Genomic DNA, 21,036 nt, shown 5'->3' with positions numbered 1-21,036 from the left:
GTGGCTTGTAGAGGGACAATGGATTTTCCAAATTCACACATAGGCAAAATCACAGGTTTTATTATTCTTATTATTTTGTTCTGTGGATAATATCAAACATAAAAGTAAAAAAAAAAAAAGTAATACACCTACATGGACTCATCATTCAGCATCAACTATTACCAACTTACAGCCAATCACGTTTCATTTATACCCAACCATTCCAAAAGCCTACTTCCACTATTGATTTATTTTGAATCAGCTATTCATTATTCATTTCATAAATCAATATTCAAAATATTTCTAAAAATGAAGTTTATTTTTAATATAGTCACAATACCATTATCACACATTAATAATTTATATTTACTTAATGTCATTCAATATCAGTTGTTAAAATTATCCCAATTTCTCATAAATTTTTACAATGTTTGTTTGAATCAGGATCCAGATAAGGTTCTATATGTTACAATTGTTTTTAATTTCTTATCTCTTTATATATTTTTCCTCCACACATTTTTTCTTGATATTTATTTGTTAAAGAAATTAGATCATTTGTCCTGTAAAGTGCACCACAATCCAAGTTTTTATTATTTTGTTCCTGGCACAGAGGTCTTTGAAAAATTCTCTCTGTTGTCCAATCAATAATTGTATTTGTGACCCACTCCCTATTTCTACACTTATGCTATTGATTTGGTGATTTGGTGCTTTTTGAACTATTATGTAGTAATGGTAAGAATTTATTTGGGTTTGAAGATGTGTTAGATGACAGACAGTAGAACATAAGGGTAGAAACATAAGAACTATGCTATAGAGGTCTTTGTCACTGTTTGCTTTCAGTGTCCACTGATCGATTTCATGGTTTGAGGAAATTTATTAAATCTCTTTGGGGTTTTTTTCCCCTTTAACTATAATACCAAGAAACAGGCCTACATAATTTTGTGGTCTCTTCTGGTCCTAATATTCCATTCTGGACAAGTACATTCTAGAGAATGAATTAGATAACAGGCAGCATTTGAACTTCTCTAGGCCAGAGGTATTGTAGGAGGTGTTGAGGACTTGAGTTAGTATGTTGAACATGTGGATTGAAGGAGGACATAGAAGCAAATGAATTTGTAGAGGTTGAATCAGCATGACTATGTAGCTATTGCACATCTGCAATAATTGAGAAAGGGGAGAGTAAACTATTGATGTTTAAAGCCACCATGACTGAAGAAAATGGTGGTGGTTGTGAACAGAAATAAAGCAAAATGAAGAAACATATTTGAACTTGGGGGTTAAGAGAAGGAAAATGGTGAGACTGAAGATCATGCAAGTGGACAAGTCTTTTATTCAGTTTATATTGATGGCTGGGGGTATGAAGCAGACATTAGTGCTAGGGGATAGAATTTCAGTTGAAATCTTAAGTAAGAAATAAATTGCTAAGTGAAAGTATACCTAAAAATGTTTGAGGAAAGAGGACATAGCCATGGGATGGGATTAAAAGCCTGCCTTTAAGACATGGGAAAGGGAACAGGGCCCAGTGAAGGAAAGAGAAAATGGACAAGATTGATGGTGGGCAAACTAGGTGAGCAAATCGGAATGGTAGTCTATGAAAGAGATTCAAAAAGGTGGAGCAAGCCACATGGTCAAACATAATGCTATTAGAGTGTGATGAGAACTGAGTATAACTCTTATGTTCTGCAAGATAACAGTTTTGCAAGTGCTAGAGAAGCAGGGCAGAAGACAAGTTTCAAGGGACTAAAGTGTGAAGACTTGGTACAAAAATATAGGCAGCAAGTATATATTATTAGAATAAGTATCTTATTCCAATAATAAATCACAAAATGCACACAGGCTATAAAACAAAATTGATTTTGGCGAATTCACTTACCTTTTCTGGACTTTGTTGATGTCCTCCCTTCCCCCATTTCTATAGTAGAAACTATATTATGGTACTTTAAAATCATGGAAGAAAAATCAATGAGATGGCTTCTATTCCCTGAAAGTACATTGTTGTTTTATTCTTGTCTCTATTTGCTTAGACATGTCTTCAATTTGGAGGGTACAGGATAAGACATAGTGGTAAAATCCTTTTGGAGGTTCTTTTACTCATACCCTGCAGAGTATGACAGAGAAGTTCACAAAAGACTTTTCTTCGTTATGGGTGCTTTTATTTTTAAATTAATATCTGATATTGCATTGAGACAGTTTGGTTTTTATTTTTTAATTACTCTCTCACATTATTTTACTGAGGTAGTTTGGGTGATTGTCTCAGTGCCCAGTATAGTTAGAATACAAAACACAGCATATTCAAATAACAATACATCACATATCAATTGTGAAAAACAAGTGCTCTGTGAACCTGGAGAGCGCCATACATATGAGGAACCTGGGCACAGTTTTCCTCAAGCCAAGCAGTCTTAAGGACCTATATGCTCCCACCACAGACTGGCTCAGTAGAGTAATAGTTAATGTGGGAAGTGTGATCATCTTAAGGAATCCTTCCCTTGGCTACAGTACACTCTGCTTAGCAGCAAGAAAATGATCAACTACAACTGGGTTCCAAGCGACCTCTTCCACCCTGATGGCAACACCCCCATGTTGCTCCTGTTTTCTGCATGTGGGGCCTGGGAGACTGTATATGCACAGCAATCAGACTCATATAGAATCATCTGCAATTCACCTGAGAAGGATTCTCCACTCAGGCATCAACCCATTTCTGTCACAGGATATGTCAACAAGTCTTGGTTCTTGTTATTATCACTATATCTTTCAGAATTCTTAGGTAACTCCAAAATCAGTTTAGCTTAAAGTTCAATTTTTTGTTTTGTTTCTCAACTGTTTTTCTAAACTTTTTAAATGAATACAAGAACAAGACACTATTCTATCAGTATACCATTGAACTCTTTGATATAACTAATTGGAAGCACAGATTTTGAGATTTTTATTGTTCTTATAACTTGGTTTAAGGATTGCTTTCTTAACATCTTTCATCAAAGCTTTTGATTTTAAAAATCATGAAGAAATTTAATTCAAGGATGTCCAGAAATTGGCATTAAGTATTAAGTTTGTTTTTGAGGAATATTTTAACTCCACTTTAATTTCAGTTTTTTGTATAGATCTTCCTTTACACAAAGCATTTTTGTTTACTTCCTGAAGATAGTCTACCTAATGCTAGAGATCAACAACTTATTAGACAGAAACCAGATTTTTAAAAATATTTAGTTTTAAAAATAAATTTAAATTAAAAACAAATTAGAAGAGTTTACTAAATAAGCTAATTACTCTCATCTCATATTCTTCTTTTCACTTTAACCTTTCTGAGAAAGAGGTCTTTCTGTCACATAAGTCAGACTTTAACTTCCTGAAGTTTTCAGTCATCTACAAAGATTGAATTGTTATAAGATTAAATAATAGTAATAAAATAATATAATTTCAAAGTCAATGATGACACATTTTATTACAAGTGGTGCACTGCATTATTTCATAGCGCGTTCATAACTGAAGTTCATGGTGTATATGTTGCATTATCATAATTTTCTGATTAATTTGTTCTTTTCACATGTTTATACATGTTCCAGTTGTATTTCATGAACTCATAGTTTTCTTGTAAGTTTGTGCTTTCTTCCCATGTTCAAAGAATCTCTTTAATTCAATTTCTCTGTTTCTCCTCATACAGTCTGGCAGCCAGATATGCAACTCAGTCTAATCACAGTGGAATTGCAACCAGTCAAAAAAAGCCTACTAGGTCAGTTAATATCTCTAATTTATTGCTTTCTAGTGATTTCACGTAAATGACCAGTGAGATTTTGTTCTGTCACTCTAAATTTAAAAAAAAAAAGGGCGGGGGGGGCACACTTCTGGATGAAAAGTTTAGAGCACTGAATTCTTCCATAGTGGATTTCCACACATACCTCAGGAATGGGTATGTTTTGTGAGATCACTAAATGGGTTTTAGCTACCTTAATCTTAGTTCAGTTAACACAGTACAGTGTCTGAGCTGAAGTCTAGGTGCTAAACTAGAGAAAGTTAAAAAAAATTCTTTGAAGGCCCTGGTTTTTCCAGGCCACAAAATTTGGGTGTTTCATAACAAAATTGTAATTACTTTTTGAGATGGACATGCATTAATTATTATATGTTTTAAAAGAGAATTGAAAAACACTGGCCAGTTTTGGTAGGGAAGTTAGCACCAGGTGAGCCTGGACTATTTTTTCTAACTATAATAGTTGAAATTTTTGCTTCTCTGTGACGTTAGTATTTTAAAGAGAGTTTGTTATATTAAGTGGCAGTGCGTTATGCAATGTTTGGAAAATACATGTAAACGTGTTTCAAGAGTTTATTTTTTAAATGTTAAATTGCTGAAGGCATGGAACAGCTGAGTAAAGCCACAGCAAATGTTTTGCACCCTTGATTATTATGTGATTACATGTGCCATCTCACTCACTGGGGAAGCATCTCAGTGGTGGCTTACTGTCATTACTGCATTAATGAATCATATTACGTAATGTGTGACACAAGGACTGCTTCCGATGACCTTACTTGAGGTATTTGCTTTTCCCCTTGCCATTTCCATAGTAGTTAAAATGATTCTGGAGATAAAAAATTTAAAAAGGTAATTAATTAAAAGTTAGAATAAATGATATAAATTGGGATGTGCAAAAACAGTGACCTAATCTTGTTCAATGAACCTTTTTTTTATTACCTCTTGTTAGACTTGTATATGTAAAATATATTTTTAGTACTTCGTTTTAATAGAACTTTTTTTTTTTTTTTTTTTCTTCAGTCTCATTTCTCTTTTTATTACTCTGATGAATGATCTGGAGGCTCTGGCTTCCTGTCAAATTAGAATAATGAAAAGAAAACTGGAGTTTTTAATTTGTTTTAATTTGTTCTTCGAAGGATTGAAGAGCACTTGGCTTCATGGGTCACAGGAAAGGTTAAAATGCATTTTAATTGCTTACTAGAAAAGTTTCACTGCAAACAGGGCAGAGTTTTGTGACAATATTTGTTCATAATTGGAGTGAACTTTCCAAGTCTATGGGTATGTGTACAGGAACAGATCTCAGCTTTATTATGATTGGGACATTTGGCCAAATTAATTAGTTGAGTTCTTTGTGCAGAGTTCAGTCACTGGTACTGTAAATTTCTAGTGTCTGTGGTTATGTGTTATACTTACAAACTCTTGTAGATCCATATGACCAAAAGTGAAATGCTGGAATCATTTGGAAAATATTCCAATTTTGTGTATGACACAACCTCTAATTAGCAAAATAGCTGAAAGAACTGTTTTTTAGCCATATGTATTTAAACTATAAAACACAGTCAACATTCTGAAGCTATTAACTATTCCCAGAGATCAGCACTTCTGTTTTTAAGCTGGTATTTGTGTTTTCCTGATGTTCACTCCATTTCACAATACCTTTTACTATTAGAAAAGTGTTTCCATTATCTACAGTCTTGATTTTCTAATAATCTGTGGACAGAATATAGTCCAGTAGTATTATAGAGGTGAGTTAAAATTTGAGTATTATGGCAAGCAGATTGTGAAATTTTGGTATATTGGCACTAATTTTACAGATGTAAGCATTCTTTTGTTTAAACATTTCGTAGAAGAAAACTCTAAAAAATGCAGTGCTTCATTTATAGTTTCTGGATTGCTTATGTTCGATTTTATTTAAAACAAATTTTAGAGTAGTACATAATGACACTCACATGGTGGCAGCAAATACTGACAAAGACATTGGCAAACTTCAATACCATGCTTTATTCTTGATGTGGATAATTCTGGTTTTTAATTTATGTAGATTGAGTTTATTGTATGTATACAATATATGGTAGTATAAAATTGAAATTTATTAATTGTGCATTTTAGGCACAGTTCATGAAATAATTAATACTTGACATTTTAACATGGAAACTGCTTAGACAGTGAAGTGAATGATCCAAACTGATATTTAATTATAGTCCCAATAAAATGCCTGTAGATCATAACCTCCTGTCCAGCTGCCCCTAATGATAGTGTATGCCTATTTTCTCATATCTTGTTCTTCATACCTAGAGTAGCTGAAGCTACTATTACTCTAGGTGTATTTTAAATTGTCATTCTTCTGAGACCAGGATCCTTTCTTGTCATATCGCCTCTGTGATCAGTTTTGGCCACACTTACAAACAACTAGCTAAAATCTAGGTTCTTATGTTTGGTAAGAGAATGAAAGAGTCTTTTTGTGATGCAGGTTGGTCAACTAGGAATCAACCCTTGGTCTCCACACCATGCTTTAATTCAAGGAGCCAACTAGCTTAGGTATCCAATAAGCACTTGCTCTTTCAATTTGTTTAGTATCTTCATTCTTATTATTAATGTACAGGCTGACTTAGGATACAGCTACCTAAAGTTAAAAACAAATGTCCCCTACATTGAAGAGAACAATATAGCAACAATTACAGACAGCATACCCTGAGAACATAATAAAGTTGTGTTATTGTTTCCCTCATTTTTCATGTATTTGTTATGCTCCTATTAAGGCAAAGTTTTGTTCATTGGGGCAGTGGGGTAAGTATAACTTTTCCAGTTAAAGGTTACTTTATTTCTAGTTTTTCCAAATTGTTAATATACTTTGGGACATGTTTATTGGCAAATGAAACAAGACTTCTCTGAAGATTATCTAACCTTGTGTGGGTAATTTATTTGTCACTTAAACCATCATTGTCTGCTGAGTAAATTTAGAATATCCTATACTGTGACTTCCCCTTTAACCCTTTCCTGCTCAGAACCTCCTGCTCCCTGTCTTTCCATAATGTACAATAATGATGTAATTTTTCTTATACTATTTCAGGCTTCCAGGGCCCTCTAGGGTGCCGGCTGCAGGCAGCAGCAGCAAGGTACAGGGAGCCTCTAATTTAAATAGAAGAAGTCAAAGCTTTAACAGCATTGACAAAAACAAGCCTCCAAATTATGCAAATGGAAATGAAAAAGGTAAGTGTTTGCCTGTTACATCATTACAGCACATATGTAACCAACAAATCTCTTAAATTACATGTTAAATCTAATAGTTGAGCAGCATAACAGCTTTTGGAATAGGAATGTTACCTATCAGTGGAGTTTCCTTAGGTTTTCTAATTGCCGCCTTCTAAATGCCACTTTTCTTCAGGGCTTTTCTCATCTGAAAAACATTTTAAGGAAATGAAATCATTTATTTTAAAGTGGTTAATTACATAGCCAAAAATAAAATCTGTTTCACAAAACAGTTCCTCCCAAGACTCATATAAGATAACATTTTCATATGTCTTTTCATATATTATGAAAATTTATCCTGAAATCATAAGTCTATATTAAATCTGTTCAAATACATAGCTTCAGTTAACATAGCATAAGTGCCATAAGTGTTTTGGGCAATTAAGGTTGGAATATCAGAAGTCGGGAAATAATTATGATGGGTATTTCTCTTTGAAAACAGCAGGACACAGAAATAATATGGCCTTGTTTTTCTCCAAAGAGACAAATTATTCATGCTTGTTTTATTTTCTTGTAATAGTGCATATTAAACATATCAAATCACAAAATCATTAGATAGAAAGGATGCTAAATGGAAATCTGTGTTAAATATAGATTATAAATTAGCTATATGCCATACGGTTCTCTGTAACATGCAAGGTGTGCATTTAAGGAGGCGCTGGCTTGCTGCAGATCACTGCGGGAAGAGGGTGTGCAATTCACATTTAATCCATGGGGAAATCAAAAACTTATACAGCTTTAAGTAGGTGGCTGGGTGGGGGCTAGGGCATTCCAAAGGATTTTGAGGTAGTGTTTTCAAATCAGTAGAACGTTAAACTTCTCTTCATGATATTTGACAATACATAGAACCAGACATGAAGTTTAAAAAGTGATGAATTTATCTTTAGTTAGTAGAAGAGATGGCAAATTTGGTCTGACCACGTAGGGAATTTTTTGCTCAGATTAGATATTTTCAAATAGCTTTAGAGAGATAATCTGATTGGCAACTTTCTCTTTCTCAGACGTAAATTACCTTACAAATGATGGAGGGTTAATCTATAAATTAGACTCTTGTGAAATTTTATTCCCCCCCCCCCATTTAAAGCAAAACTGATAAGATTTTAGGCACTTAATAGCAGAGCTACCTGTCTTGATCCATGCAGTATCCCCAGCTCCTGAATTAAATGAAAAAAAAAAAAAATCTGTATTTGGAAATTAAGAATTTTTCATGAAAATATACAATAAAGCCTCTGATTTAAAATCCTAAGAAACATTATTGAAGATTTATACTGTCCATGAGAAGATGGGAAATGATAATTTTCTGTTAGCAAAACATGTTCCCTAGTTTTCTGACTTTCCTAGAAACAGGGTTTAGGCTAATACTTCCTATATATGTTATGGAACTCTGGGGAAGTTAAACATGCTTATAAGTAGAGAAGTGTTTAATGGGCTGTTCGGGTGTCTAATTTTGATACATGATATCAGAGTTATATGATATTTTTGTAGGAAATTACTAATAACATTGGCAAAGAAACCTAGAAATAAGTTAGAAGACCTAAGACTTTGAAACATAATGTATATGAATTTTTCTGTCATATGTAATACTTTTTTTATTTCTGATGTCTAAAAGAAAATCCAAAGATAAACAAGTATTAGTATTTTTCCATGGCCATTCAACCTCTGTCTAGGAAATGGTACAAAACTAGAACGTTAGCAATATTTACAATAACCACAAGGTGGAGATAGATGTCATGCATTATGATGTCTTTGACCATATAAAGCAGATTTTCTTAAGTACATACATATCTACAGCAGAATACAAGATTTTTCATGGTAAATTAGCCATCGCTTTTAACTCCAACGAATGTAAAATTCTAAAATGCTTATAGTGTGGTATCTCACATTCACGGCTATTTTAAAATACATTAAGTGTAGGCATTAAATGTCTTTTGCTTAAATTGTGTATGATATGATATAGCCATCTGGTATTAGTTTTATATACAATGTAGCATTTGTCTCATAGGGTTACAATGCTATGTCAATACAACAATTTTAATGTTTCTAAATTCATCATTGTATCATGCTGTTTTATAGTTCCAAAATATGAAATTATAAGAACAAGCAAAACAGTAATAAACCTTATATATAAAACCTTTTGTAATTTTTTCTTTAGACTATTTGAGACACTATGTCTTTTTTGATAAAAAATGTTTGATTTAACTTTTTTGACATTAATATTTGTAGTGGTAGGACAACTTGTCTAAAATACAAGATTCTATCTGCTGGCAAGTTGATCTCTGTCACAAACTAGTTTGCATACATATCCTGGATATGACCAATTAAATTGGAAACTTAAGAATTTTCAAAGGTTACAATATTAGAATAAGGGAATTCAGAAAACAATGGTTTGGATATTCTAATCTAACTCCTATTCTCTTTCAGTTATTAGAAATCGGTAACATTTAAATTTAAAAAGTTAAGAATTTTTCCTTGAAGGATTAACAAATCCTCTGTAATCTGTTCTCTGAATGCTTCTGAGAGGAAAGATATTTTCACTCTCTTTAACAAGTCTTGGCTGATGAGTTGTATCAATCAATTTTGGAATATCTCCAATTTATAATAGATTATAAAAGTATATTCACAACCAAAGCAACTTCACTCCACTATTTAAAAAAAAAAAACACTGTTGTAAATGCAGTAACTTTTCACATGTATGCTTTTTTAAAAAATAGCTTATTTGCAAATTGTGGGATTTTTCTAATGAAAGGAAACCAGAAGAGAATCACAAAGCTTACTTCAAAAGATATATCTAATATAATTTTAATAATGATGCAATTCAAAAAACAGTGTGCTCATTTCACCAAATGAATTAAAATATCATTAAACTTCATCATAGATTATCACACGCAGAGAAGGCTGAAAGAGAAATGTTGCAATAGAATGCTATGCCATTCCTCTATTTTGTTGAAGTGGAATGTGGGGACAAATATCTCAGAACACAAGGTGAAATGAAGACAGCATAATTTTTAGAGAAGCATTTGGTTAAAGTTCTTCAGTTTCTCCTCTTGATGACCTGCCATTCAGAAACTGACAATGAATAATATGTTCTGACACCAGCATTTATCAATTTGCCTATATACCCTATGAGAATACTCTTGACAGATACATGCTGTAAAGAAAAGAAATACCTGTTTACTGGAAATCAGGGATCACATAAAAACTATGCTCTGGCACATAACCTTTGTATGCTTGCAGCAAATTATTTTCATATGTACATCATACTTGTTTTGTAAAATCTGGGTAGTAAGTCTGAAAGATGTTAGAAGTTTAGTATTATTAGAAATGGAAATATCTTTGGCTTTATTTGGAATACAGTTTCTGAATTATGATCTGTGAACACTTGTGTCTCAACACAGTTTGTTAGAAGAGAGGTGTTTTTCATGTTGCTAAGAAACATGCCATGGCACCAGAGGACACCCTTTTACTGTTTTTCCCATGTGATTCTTACAATGTACAAGGGTATCTAGAGGAAAAGGGGGTTTCTTTCTATTATCATGGATTCTGATAAAACGGCTGCTGGTATAGAAGAGTTTACTTTCATTTACACTCAATGTAATAGTATTGATGCCAAGAATTTACCAGCATTTTAGTTGTACTTTGTAAAACAGTAAGGTCTACTGTGAATTTTGCATTAGTCATAAAATTTTAGCTGTTTATTGTCAGCTAAAACATAGGTGTATAATTCTTAAGCACGTTCTCTGTTTTGTATTTTTTTTAACTTACTCTGAAATTACTTCAAGGTCAAAGGACTATACTGTTTTATTTTCAAGGCAAGAGTTATATTATTTTACTGGTGGTTTAATTATGTATTGAGCTTTTGCTTCATTTCCTTACTACCTGTACAAGCTTAAAATATAATGTCAATTTATCATAATTTCAGGTTATTCTTAGGGATTTTCATGAGATAACATAATTAGGCACATATATCATGCAATATAATTAAATACAGTTGATTGTATATGTTTGTTTTTATATACATGCACGCATGTTGAGATGTATACATATTATACATACCTAGATTACACACATTTCTGAAACCGGCTGGTGAATGGAGGCATCCCTTGATTTCACGACACTCCACAAAGTGGCACTCTAACATTGCAAACGGCAAGGCAAGCCTGTGCAGAATGGACAGCCCCTCCAGATCCCTATGAGGCCATCCCATGTTTCTGTCGAGTCATTGTGAAACTGATGGATGAGGCATCTCACAAGTAATCATTTATGGAAGGCAGTTGGGTAAAGTTTAAGAGGCACCACTTGGGAGCAAGTCATGTTTGGAATTGGATGCTGTTTTTTTTTCAACTTCTTAAGCATTGCAAAAGATTCTGGTATGTTATTGTGAAATGAGAGTCTAAATTATTTCCTATGTCCACTAAGTCCAATGCTAGCTGAAGTTATGTGGAGAAATGTCACAGCCTAAGCTTCCTATATGCTTGTTGCCCCACTTGGACTTAATGTATAAACTTTAGAATTGGATTGGCCTGTTTTCAAGCTGTAAATGTAATTTAATTGCAGGATGAGATAATAAAAAGTAACTGTAAGTTTAGATGTCTTCTGAGCATGAATTAAAATCTGTTCTCATATCAACTCATAAGAATGAATGAAAGTAGGATGCAAAAGAAGACAATATGTAATCTACTGAGTGTTTTGTGTGATGTTCTGTGCATCTATATTCTGCCCTCTGAAGAAGAAGGAAAACATGCTTTCAGGAGTTTCCCAATTAACTGCCCCCTTTATAACAAACCTATAGTTTATTATCATAATTTCTGCAGCAAACAGGTAGCAGGAAGAGATGATTGAAAGCCCCCAAATTTGGGAGCCGAATAAACCTGAGTGCCAAACTGGACTTTGTCTTTTCTAAGTTTACTATATTTGTAATTTGTAACAAGTTACTTTCTTTCTGTAAGCCTCAGTTTTCTCATATCTAACAAGAGAAATCCTAATATATTGAAGATTATTGTGGATTTAAATGAGAAATCATGCATGAAGAGCTTATAAGCTACTTGGAATAAAGTAAGCAGTTGATAAACGATATTATTTAGATCTAGTGGAGGTATTAGTGGAAGAAGAAGGAGAAGGAGAGGATGGGGAGTGGAAAATTGCTACTTGGGGTCCAGAGACAAGAGGCAGGGCTGTAAGCAGGGATACAAATCCATTTCAGGAACATTTTTAAGGGCACACATTAAATACCTGTGTTTTTTTTCCCTATACCCAGGTAACAACTCATACATAATGAGAAAATTAGTTATCAACATTCAAAAAAATATCAGCAAGACCAAGGTATTGTATATTGACTAAATAAATTATCAGAGAGACTAGAATTTGTGGCTGCACTCATTCTGTAGATGCTACAGATACTGCTATTTCAGTTGCTGCTGTTTTGCACCTTTCAGCTGCTGTTGTTTTGCAACTTGCATTGTAAGGAATTCAGAGAAGTGTACTGTCCGTTGCATTCCTGATGCACAATGACCTATGACTTACCCTCTTAATGAAACCTGAAGCACCTCACTGCTACTCTATAGAGACGAGCTGGACATAGATTTTTAACTGAGCTTTGAGAAGTGTTTGAGAACCATTCTACAGCTATGGCAGTGGATTTTATGTGAATGCCATAATTTTGAGTTCTCTCTTGCCTCATTTTTGGATGTAGTGTTATTGGAAATTCCTCTTCTCTACTGGAACTTCTGTAACATTCTATCTTTCTGAGGAAAGAGCTCCCTCTCCCACTTTCTTGCTCATCAGCATGCTTAAAAAGCATCCTGACTGATTCCCTTCTATACCCTCCTCTCATCCCCACCTTAGCTCCCAGGCACATAGGGGTAGGAGTCTCCTGATTCTTATCTCCTTGCAGATCCATAGTTTGCAAGAATGCTAAATGTGTGGCTAAAGTGACAATTTAAAAAAAGGTTACTGGGAAAACCTGATGGGCTCATTTTGTTTTTAGCAATTCCTACCCCAAACTGCCAAGCTCCCAAGTGAATTTAGAGCTCGCCAAGATTCTGAAAGTTCAAAGAATGGGTAATATTAATGCTGTGCAGCTTTGGGACATTTCAAGATTTTAGTCAATTAAGGGCACTGTCACAAGAAATGACCCTTTAAAACTGAAGATGTTGGCAATTGTCATGGTTTGTGAGTCGGTTCAACCCTTGCTACTGAAATCATGATCTGTCACCAGCAGCATTGACATCATCTGGAAGCTGGTTAGAAATACAGAATCTCAGGGCCCACTGCAGACCTGCTGAATCACACATCTAATAGGATCCCTGCACATTAAAATTTGAGAACCACTGTGTTCAACACTTGGAATGTCCATCGTTCTAAGACAATTAGAGCATGGGATCTAGAGTCACACAATGTGGGATCAAATCCTAACTCCACCACATACCCCTCACTAGTTGGGCAGCATTGAATGGGTTGCCTCGTCTCTCCAAGCCTTGGTTTCCACAAATGTGAATTAGAAATATGAGCACTTTCCCCCTTGTAAGGTTGCTGTGAACACTGATGTGAAATAGTTCAGTTAAAGAGCCTTTAATAAAATGTCAATTAGTGTTATTATGGTTGTAATAATTATTAATATAATTTTCTTCATTATATGATATGAAATATGGCAAACAATTTTTGAAATTAGTGTAAGAACTAAAGATTAATTCAATGTGATGTCATCATGTATCTCTTAACAACATTCCTAGCAAAATAGCCTCAGATTTTTTGACTGTCTCTCCAAATTTTTATCCCAGTATATGTGTATGCCTATTTTTAAAAGTAAATAAAGAGAATAAAATTTTACATAGCTCCTTAAAAAAGTTTTATTAATGTTTCTCCTGCCTTGAATGCCTTCAGTCGCCTTTATCTCATCATCTTGCTCTTATTCAAGATTATGCAGCTCTCTGTGACCCTTTTCAACTCTGATCTTCTCTACCGCTTTCTTACACACCTTCCACTCATTTGGCATGTAGTGGCCTTTATCTTCTATGAGTCTGTTTTATTTTCCCCAACTAGATTATTTTGTGTTTTGGGGTGTGTTTTGAAGTAGCCACTCGGATGTTATGCCTGGATTAGAGTCCTATAAATAGAAGGAACTAAATAGTGTTGATTAGTGTTGCTGGAAATATATAGAAAAATAGAGAGATATATGACAGACAAGAATCAGTAAAACAGTGAGGTCACTGTGTAAAATGCATGGGCATATTCACTATTCACTGCAGTTGATGACATTCATTTTGATTGGAGGCGTTCATAGTTCCCAGCTGAATCTGGGTACTTAAGAAATAAAGTTCACTGCTATAATCCTATTAGAAGCATTAATTTAACAATTACTATTTTTGTTGGGCCCTATTTTTCCATATTCAAGGATTAATTGTTGCAACTGATAAGCCATTGAACTTACTCTACTACTTTTGAGAAAACAGTGTAACAGAATGGTTGAAAGAATTAACTTAGTATCTGAGCTATCAATTTTGTCACAAATTATGTAATGTGTCCAAGTTATTTAAGTTCTTTATACCTCAGTTTCTTCATGTGTAAAATGGGGTTAATATTGAAAACTTCATGCAGTTGTTGGGAGGATTCATTGAATTAATACATTTCAAATACTTAGTTCAGTGCCTGGCATATAGTGAGGGAAATAGGCACAGTATAAAACTGTGAAAACAGGCAAGCTCTTTGCTTTTATGGAATGTACAGTGTAGTGGAGGGAACAGGCATTTCAGCAGAGTGGTAATAGCTATAACAGAGGAAAGAATAAACTATGGAAAAAATGTAGAAAAGCCACCTAATCCAGGTTTTTTGATACAGTGGTCAAAGATAAGGGTAAGGTAATGTTTCCCTCAGGGGAAGTGAGGTCAAAGCCGAGACTTGGCCAATAAGTAGCAATTAGTCTGGGGAAATATTTGATAGGCATTCCTACCTGTCAGGTGTTCTGTCCACTGTGAGAACCGTTCAGATTCTGGTGCGATGATAACACTTGAAATGGATCTGTGAGTGAAACAAGTTTGGAATTATCCATAGTTATAACCCAGATAATTAACAAAGGATTGAAAGCCACTCATGGGAAGTGAAATGTTATGTGAAACTGGAGGTTTTAAGCTGGTTGGATTTGTTTTTCTTGAAATAGTCAACACAACTATTGTTTTTCAGAGCTCTGTATTGTTTGTGTATGAAACCAATGAATTTCTACAGATATTCCAGACATGGACATAATTACATACTTTACATGCATATTGGAAAAAACAATTTTTCATAAGATGCTTTACAATTTTAAATGAAGCATTTTGAGTTACTGAATTTTTACATTTTAATCTAGAGTACATATGTTCAGTCTTGTATTCATTTTTTTCCAGTCGGAATGAAGAGTTATAGAAGTGTAGTGAGAATTAGAAGTCAATGTCTATATACCGAGTTGTATGAGAACATTTTATATAAAATACATTTATGATATTATAGTTATATAAATTTCACAGACTATATTATTTAAGGCAAAATTATTTTTTACAGGTAAAACCTGCCTCACTCACACAAAAGAATCACCTATCAATTTGACCTCTCTACCTGTCTTTAACTTCTTTATTATTTCCTCTTTTGGTGTGGCTCAATTTTCTGTACTGAGAAATGAGTAAGACCTATTATTCCATACCAATTGATCAGATTATGTGTTGTGTATCCTACGTTTTGACATCTTTGAAGAAAACATTTTAAAGTAAAAGCATTTCAGGTTTACCTTTATGAATATTTTATGAAATTTAATCAACTCCAGTTCCTAAATATTATGAAAATGGATATTCTTTATAAAATACTTCCAATTGAGCATTTCATCAAAATAGCTTTGTTTCAATTTGCCAATATCTAGTATGTTAACGGTGCCAAATTGTGGCACTCTTACATGCAGTATCTCACTTAATCCCCCCTGCCACATGAGTACACACACATGTGTACACACACATACAGAAGATGAAGACGGAGGCATTCATGGGTAAATGAAATTCTTGATTAGGTTAAGTGTCTTGACCAAAATTACATGGTACCTAAATGTTAACATTCAAATTGAGATCTCCTAACTCCAGGCTCAGTTCTTTTTTATTTTATACCATGTTATAAATTTCCTACTTTGCTTTAGTTTTTCATGCTTAAATCTAAGACCTATAATCAGGCATTAATCATTGTGAGAATAATTATAAAAAAAATTCATGTCATAATGTAACCTCTGGAAGTTAGGCAAACACTAGTGTACTGTAAAGAATTTATGTGATGGAGAACTTATTTTCCTTTAGCTTTCAAAAAGTAGCTTGATTTTCTATTAGAATTTAAGATTTGTTCACATCACTACAGTATGCCATAGCTGTGCCAGTTAAGCAAAGACTCTGAAATCAGTTCAAACCCAAGCTGTGTTATTTAGTCCCTCTTTGCCTCAGGTTCTTCATCTGTAAAATGGGGATGATGATAGTTATATATACCTTGCAGGGCTGTTGTAATGATTAACTTTATAACAGTGCTTACTAGATTATCTGACACATAGATTCATAAATTCCAAAGCTGCTTTTATACAAATAAAAATACAGACAGTTAGCAAAAACTAACTGATGATTCATAAGCATATTTAATCAGATAAAAATAAACTAAGCTTTCTGTAGCTAAAAGCAGTTTCTCAATATTCATTATAAAACATTTTTACAAGTCTATGTGGAATATCCATTTACTAGTATGAGCTACAGTGGTGGTTGGAAAAAGTAGAGAATATTGCTTTATTCATCTTTAGATATCTGTGGCTAGCAAAATCCATCTGAATGTAAGTAATTTCAGAGGGGAAACAAAAGCAACTATTTCCAGAAATCAATGTCAGTCAAGCACTCTTCACTTTTGATATATGATGCAAAAACGGCCACATCACAGAAGTGATTGATGCCACCGAGGAGGTCTGTTTTCAGTTCAGAGGAGGGATGCTTCCATGCATCTGTATTTAGCAAATATTTAATGATTTGACATAAATGATCAAAGCTAATCATTCTTTTCATTTTTATTTTTCGAACAATGTCCAGATTTCTCCAAAGGACCTCAACCATCTTCAGGTGTAAATGGCAACATGCAGCCCTCCAGCACTGCTGGGCAGCCCCCTGCCTCCGCCATCCCTTCTCCGAGTGCCAGCAAGCCCTGGCGCAGCAAGTCCATGAATGTCAAGCACAGCGCAACCTCCACCATGCTGGCTGTAAAGCAGTCAAGCCCAGCCACCTCTCCCACACCATCTTCAGACAGACTCAAGCCACCTGTCTCAGAAGGGGCCAAAACAGCAACCTCGGGACAGAAATCCATGCTTGAAAAATTCAAGCTGGTCAATTCCCGGACTGCTTTACGGCCCCCACAGTCTCCCAGTTCAGGACTAAGTGATGGTGGGAAGGATGATGATGCCTTTTCTGAATCTGGTGAAATGGAAGGTATTACCAGCGGTCTGAATAGTGGTGGCTCGACAAATAGCAGCCCCAAAGTGTCACCTAAATTGGCTCCTCCAAAAGCTGGAAGCAAAAATCTCAGCAATAAAAAGTCTTTGCTACAGCCAAAGGAAAAAGAGGAAAAGAGCAGGGACAAAAATAAAGTTTGCACTGAAAAATCAGTCAAGGAAGAGAAGGATCAGGTGATGGAGACAGCTCCAAAAAAGACCTCTAAAATTGCAAGCTTGATCCCAAAAGGTAGCAAGACAACAGCAGGCAAGAAGGAAAGCTTAATCCCATCTTCCAGTGGGATTCCAAAACCAGGCTCAAAGGTACCAACAGCCAAGCAAACCACATCACCCAGCAGTGCAGCAAGCAAAGAGTCTGAAAAATTCAGGACTACCAAGGGAAGCCCTTCCCAGTCTTTAACTAAGCCCATAACCACTGAGAAAGCAAGCACATCCAATTGCCCTGCTCCTTTGGAAGGGAAGGAAACTGGCCAAGGTTCTCCTTCTGGTTCCTGTACCCTACCTGTGGCACAAAGCAGTGGACAGAACACGGGAAATGGTGCTGTCCAACTCCCTCAGCAGCAGCAGCACAGCCACCCGAATACTGCCACTGTGGCTCCATTCATTTATAGGTAAGGTCCATAGCTGTAAGCACATTGCCAGGTCTGCATTCTCACAGTGTGATAACAAAAGGTTGCAAGAGTCAGGTTTTGTAATCGTTTTGGAGCAGTGTTTTGTTCTGAAGCTAGAGTCCTAGAATTTAATATGGAATTTTAGTGTGGAAAAAGACCTTCAATATGATCTATTCCTATTGTCATTTGTTTTTTTTAAGAAATTGAGACCCTCAAAAATTAAACTACTTGTTGTCAGAGACAAGATAGATCCTGGCTGCCGTGACTTTCTCTTCTGTTTATTACTATTAGTCTCTTGAAGTAATTCTCTATTTTATAGAGTATACAGATTTTTTGTTGTTTTTGTCCCCCTTAGCAGAGAGTGTAGCCTAGTGGTTAAGGACTCGGGCTCTACTATTAGACAGATCTGGATTTAATTCCCAACCCTGACATTTCCCAGCTATACGAATTTGGATAAGTTCTTCACAGCTCTTATCTTCATTTTCCTGAACTGTCAACTGGGAATAATAGTATCTATCTCATAGAGTTGGGAGGATTAACAGAGATAATGTACTTAAAGCATTTAATATATATCCTGGCACATTGTAAATCTTCATTAAATGTTGCTTATGAGGCATTGCTTTCTCAGCATAAAATTTGCATTGTCTATAGCTAGGCATATGTTGCCAGGTAAAATTGATACCCTGTATAATTTTTATTTTTGTATATTATTTATTATTTTTTAACTATTTTGCATTTTAATTTTATATGTATTTATTGACATATGTAATTTTTGCTACCTTTAAAAATAAGTATCCTACTTACATAGTTATAAAAGCAGCACACTTTACCTTTTGGTCTATGATTTGTTTTAATCAATTATAAATATTTCAGTTACTGTTGTGTCTCCAGTTTTATTCACTAGCTGGTCAGCGAGGAGATGGCTAGGAAGAGTAATATCTGCCGCTTTTTCAATTCTTCTGGTCATATCTAAAGACTTTAATCCTTGATTTCCCAATCTGTAAAATGTGGATGATAATAATAGAACTTATTTTACTTATTTTTAAGATTAAATGAGTTAATATTTATAAAGGGCTTAAAACAGTACCTGCCACATGGTAAACCCTATTTAAGTGTTGTTAAATATGCCAGCGTGAATGGCCTTCTCCAAGCTTCAGTATTCTATGCCTTTAAAGTGTGGCTGGTGAATAGCTCCATCTCATTGTGATATTTTAAAGATTAAAGACAATAATCCACATGCAATTTTTAGCACAGACTCAAATTGGGAATAAATGACTTATGAATGTTAGTTGTTGCATTTATTATTGTCAGTAGTATAAAATAGTTGAAAATAAATAAAACCATGTAGTAAGAAAACTTCACATTACAGTCTACAAGTGAGGTAAAAGTTGCTTGAAGTCCTTTTCAATTCAGAATAATTTCATAAATTATTTTATAATTTGATGTTATATTTTCATATATTATAAGTACCCTCAAGGTAGAGTAGTCAATATTCAGGCTTTTCAACTGCCAATGAAAGATGTTTATATATAGAGTGTTTACTTGGTGAAAGTCTCAGTATTACAAGCTTTATAATGAATTTATTCATTTAAATTTCATCACAAACCCTCAAAAGGAATTTTCTCCCCCATTTGATAGAAATGAAGAAGCAGAGATTTTAAATAATAATACTAATACCTTCTTAAGGCCACAGAGCTAGCCAGAGTTGGCCTTTGAAACCAAGTCTGACTGACTCCAAAATATTTTCCTTTTAATCAGTTATTGATTCTTTCTGCATGTATAGAAATAATTGGTCTTGATACTGAGAAAATTCTTGCTGGGAAAATGTCAATAGTAAATTTGGAAAATTATCTCAGAGCTCATTTTTAATGTGAAGTGCTTAATTGCTATTAACCAGTATAAATTAAAATTCATATACATATTTTATGTTATATGTATGGGATATTTATAGATAATTCAATAACCTGTATATATGGGGTGATTTTTTCCTCTTATAGCCCATTTCTAGGTCATGCTAGGTTATTAATTATTCATTCTGGTACTTTAATATATGCTTCACAATATTCATTCTTACAAATTGATTATTCAGAGCCTTGTGAAATAATGCTGGGTTTGGGAAGTTAATGGATTTCATATTAGTCACATTCCTATCCAAATAAGAATATTCTTTGTGTTTGTAACTCAATTATTATTCATTATAATGTGATAAATGTAGTTTTGAATTTGTTCTCTTTATTTAATAAGTGGATAGAACTAAGATAAAAAGGCAATTTTTTTTTTTTAAGTTTTATCTCAGTTTTAGAAATTTCCAATAATTAGAGCTGTCTGAAATTGGAATAGGCTGCCTTTTTAAGTGTTAAGGTAACCACTGGAGATATTAAGGAAGTGTCAGAATGATAATGGTTTAGCATAAGGGTAATCACCAAATACTTTTTCATTTAGGTACCCATCACCGATCTGATCTGCAAATACTATGTAGTAGGGAATGCAATGACTTTAAAAAAAAGTCTCTGCCCGCTGTGAACTCAGTGTATTGGGGACAATGGTGAGACTATAGTTGAAAATATAAAATCATTGCTATTGTGGAAATATATACAACATATAAAATACTGTAGAAGATAGAGTTTTCCTTAGTCTCATGTGGAAGTGGAGTCAACGAATGCTTTATAAAGGGAGATAAAATAAGAATTGAGACTTAAAGGATGAATTGGAATTGCCTGGTGGAAGGAAGAATTTTGCATCATCATCCATTTAACATTCTATGATGTTATAACCCATTCATTGTGCAAAAAAATAAAAGGTGAACTGTGAAGTGCTATTCAAATGTTAGTCACCAAAAGTGCCACAGAGACTAGGTATTAGGATTCATGGTTATTGGAATGACAGACTAAGGGAACAATTTGGAAAGAATTCATATATGGTTCTCTTTCAATCACCTCCTCCCCACACATCTCATCTTCAGTTAC

General features: G+C 34.2%; 1 protein-coding gene across 3 annotated transcripts in view; it reads left to right on the top strand.

Annotated features, from left to right (window-relative positions):
- NAV3 (neuron navigator 3) overlaps positions 1-21,036 on the top strand; it is an 855,568-nt gene that overhangs the window by 645,167 nt on the left and 189,365 nt on the right. For all 3 annotated transcript variants that reach the window (XM_037846473.1, XM_037846472.1, XM_037846475.1), the window contains 3 exons: positions 3,641-3,709; positions 6,795-6,934; positions 17,044-18,070. In XM_037846473.1, coding sequence (XP_037702401.1) covers positions 3,641-3,709; positions 6,795-6,934; positions 17,044-18,070 — 1,236 coding nt within the window. The remainder of the gene's footprint in view (positions 1-3,640; positions 3,710-6,794; positions 6,935-17,043; positions 18,071-21,036) is intronic.

Source organism: Choloepus didactylus, chromosome 8 (genome assembly GCF_015220235.1).
Source record: "Choloepus didactylus isolate mChoDid1 chromosome 8, mChoDid1.pri, whole genome shotgun sequence".
Lineage (NCBI taxonomy): Eukaryota > Metazoa > Chordata > Mammalia > Pilosa > Megalonychidae > Choloepus > Choloepus didactylus.
The sequence above is the reverse complement of the archived record's forward strand: the minus strand, read 5'-3'. Positions and strand labels throughout refer to the sequence as shown.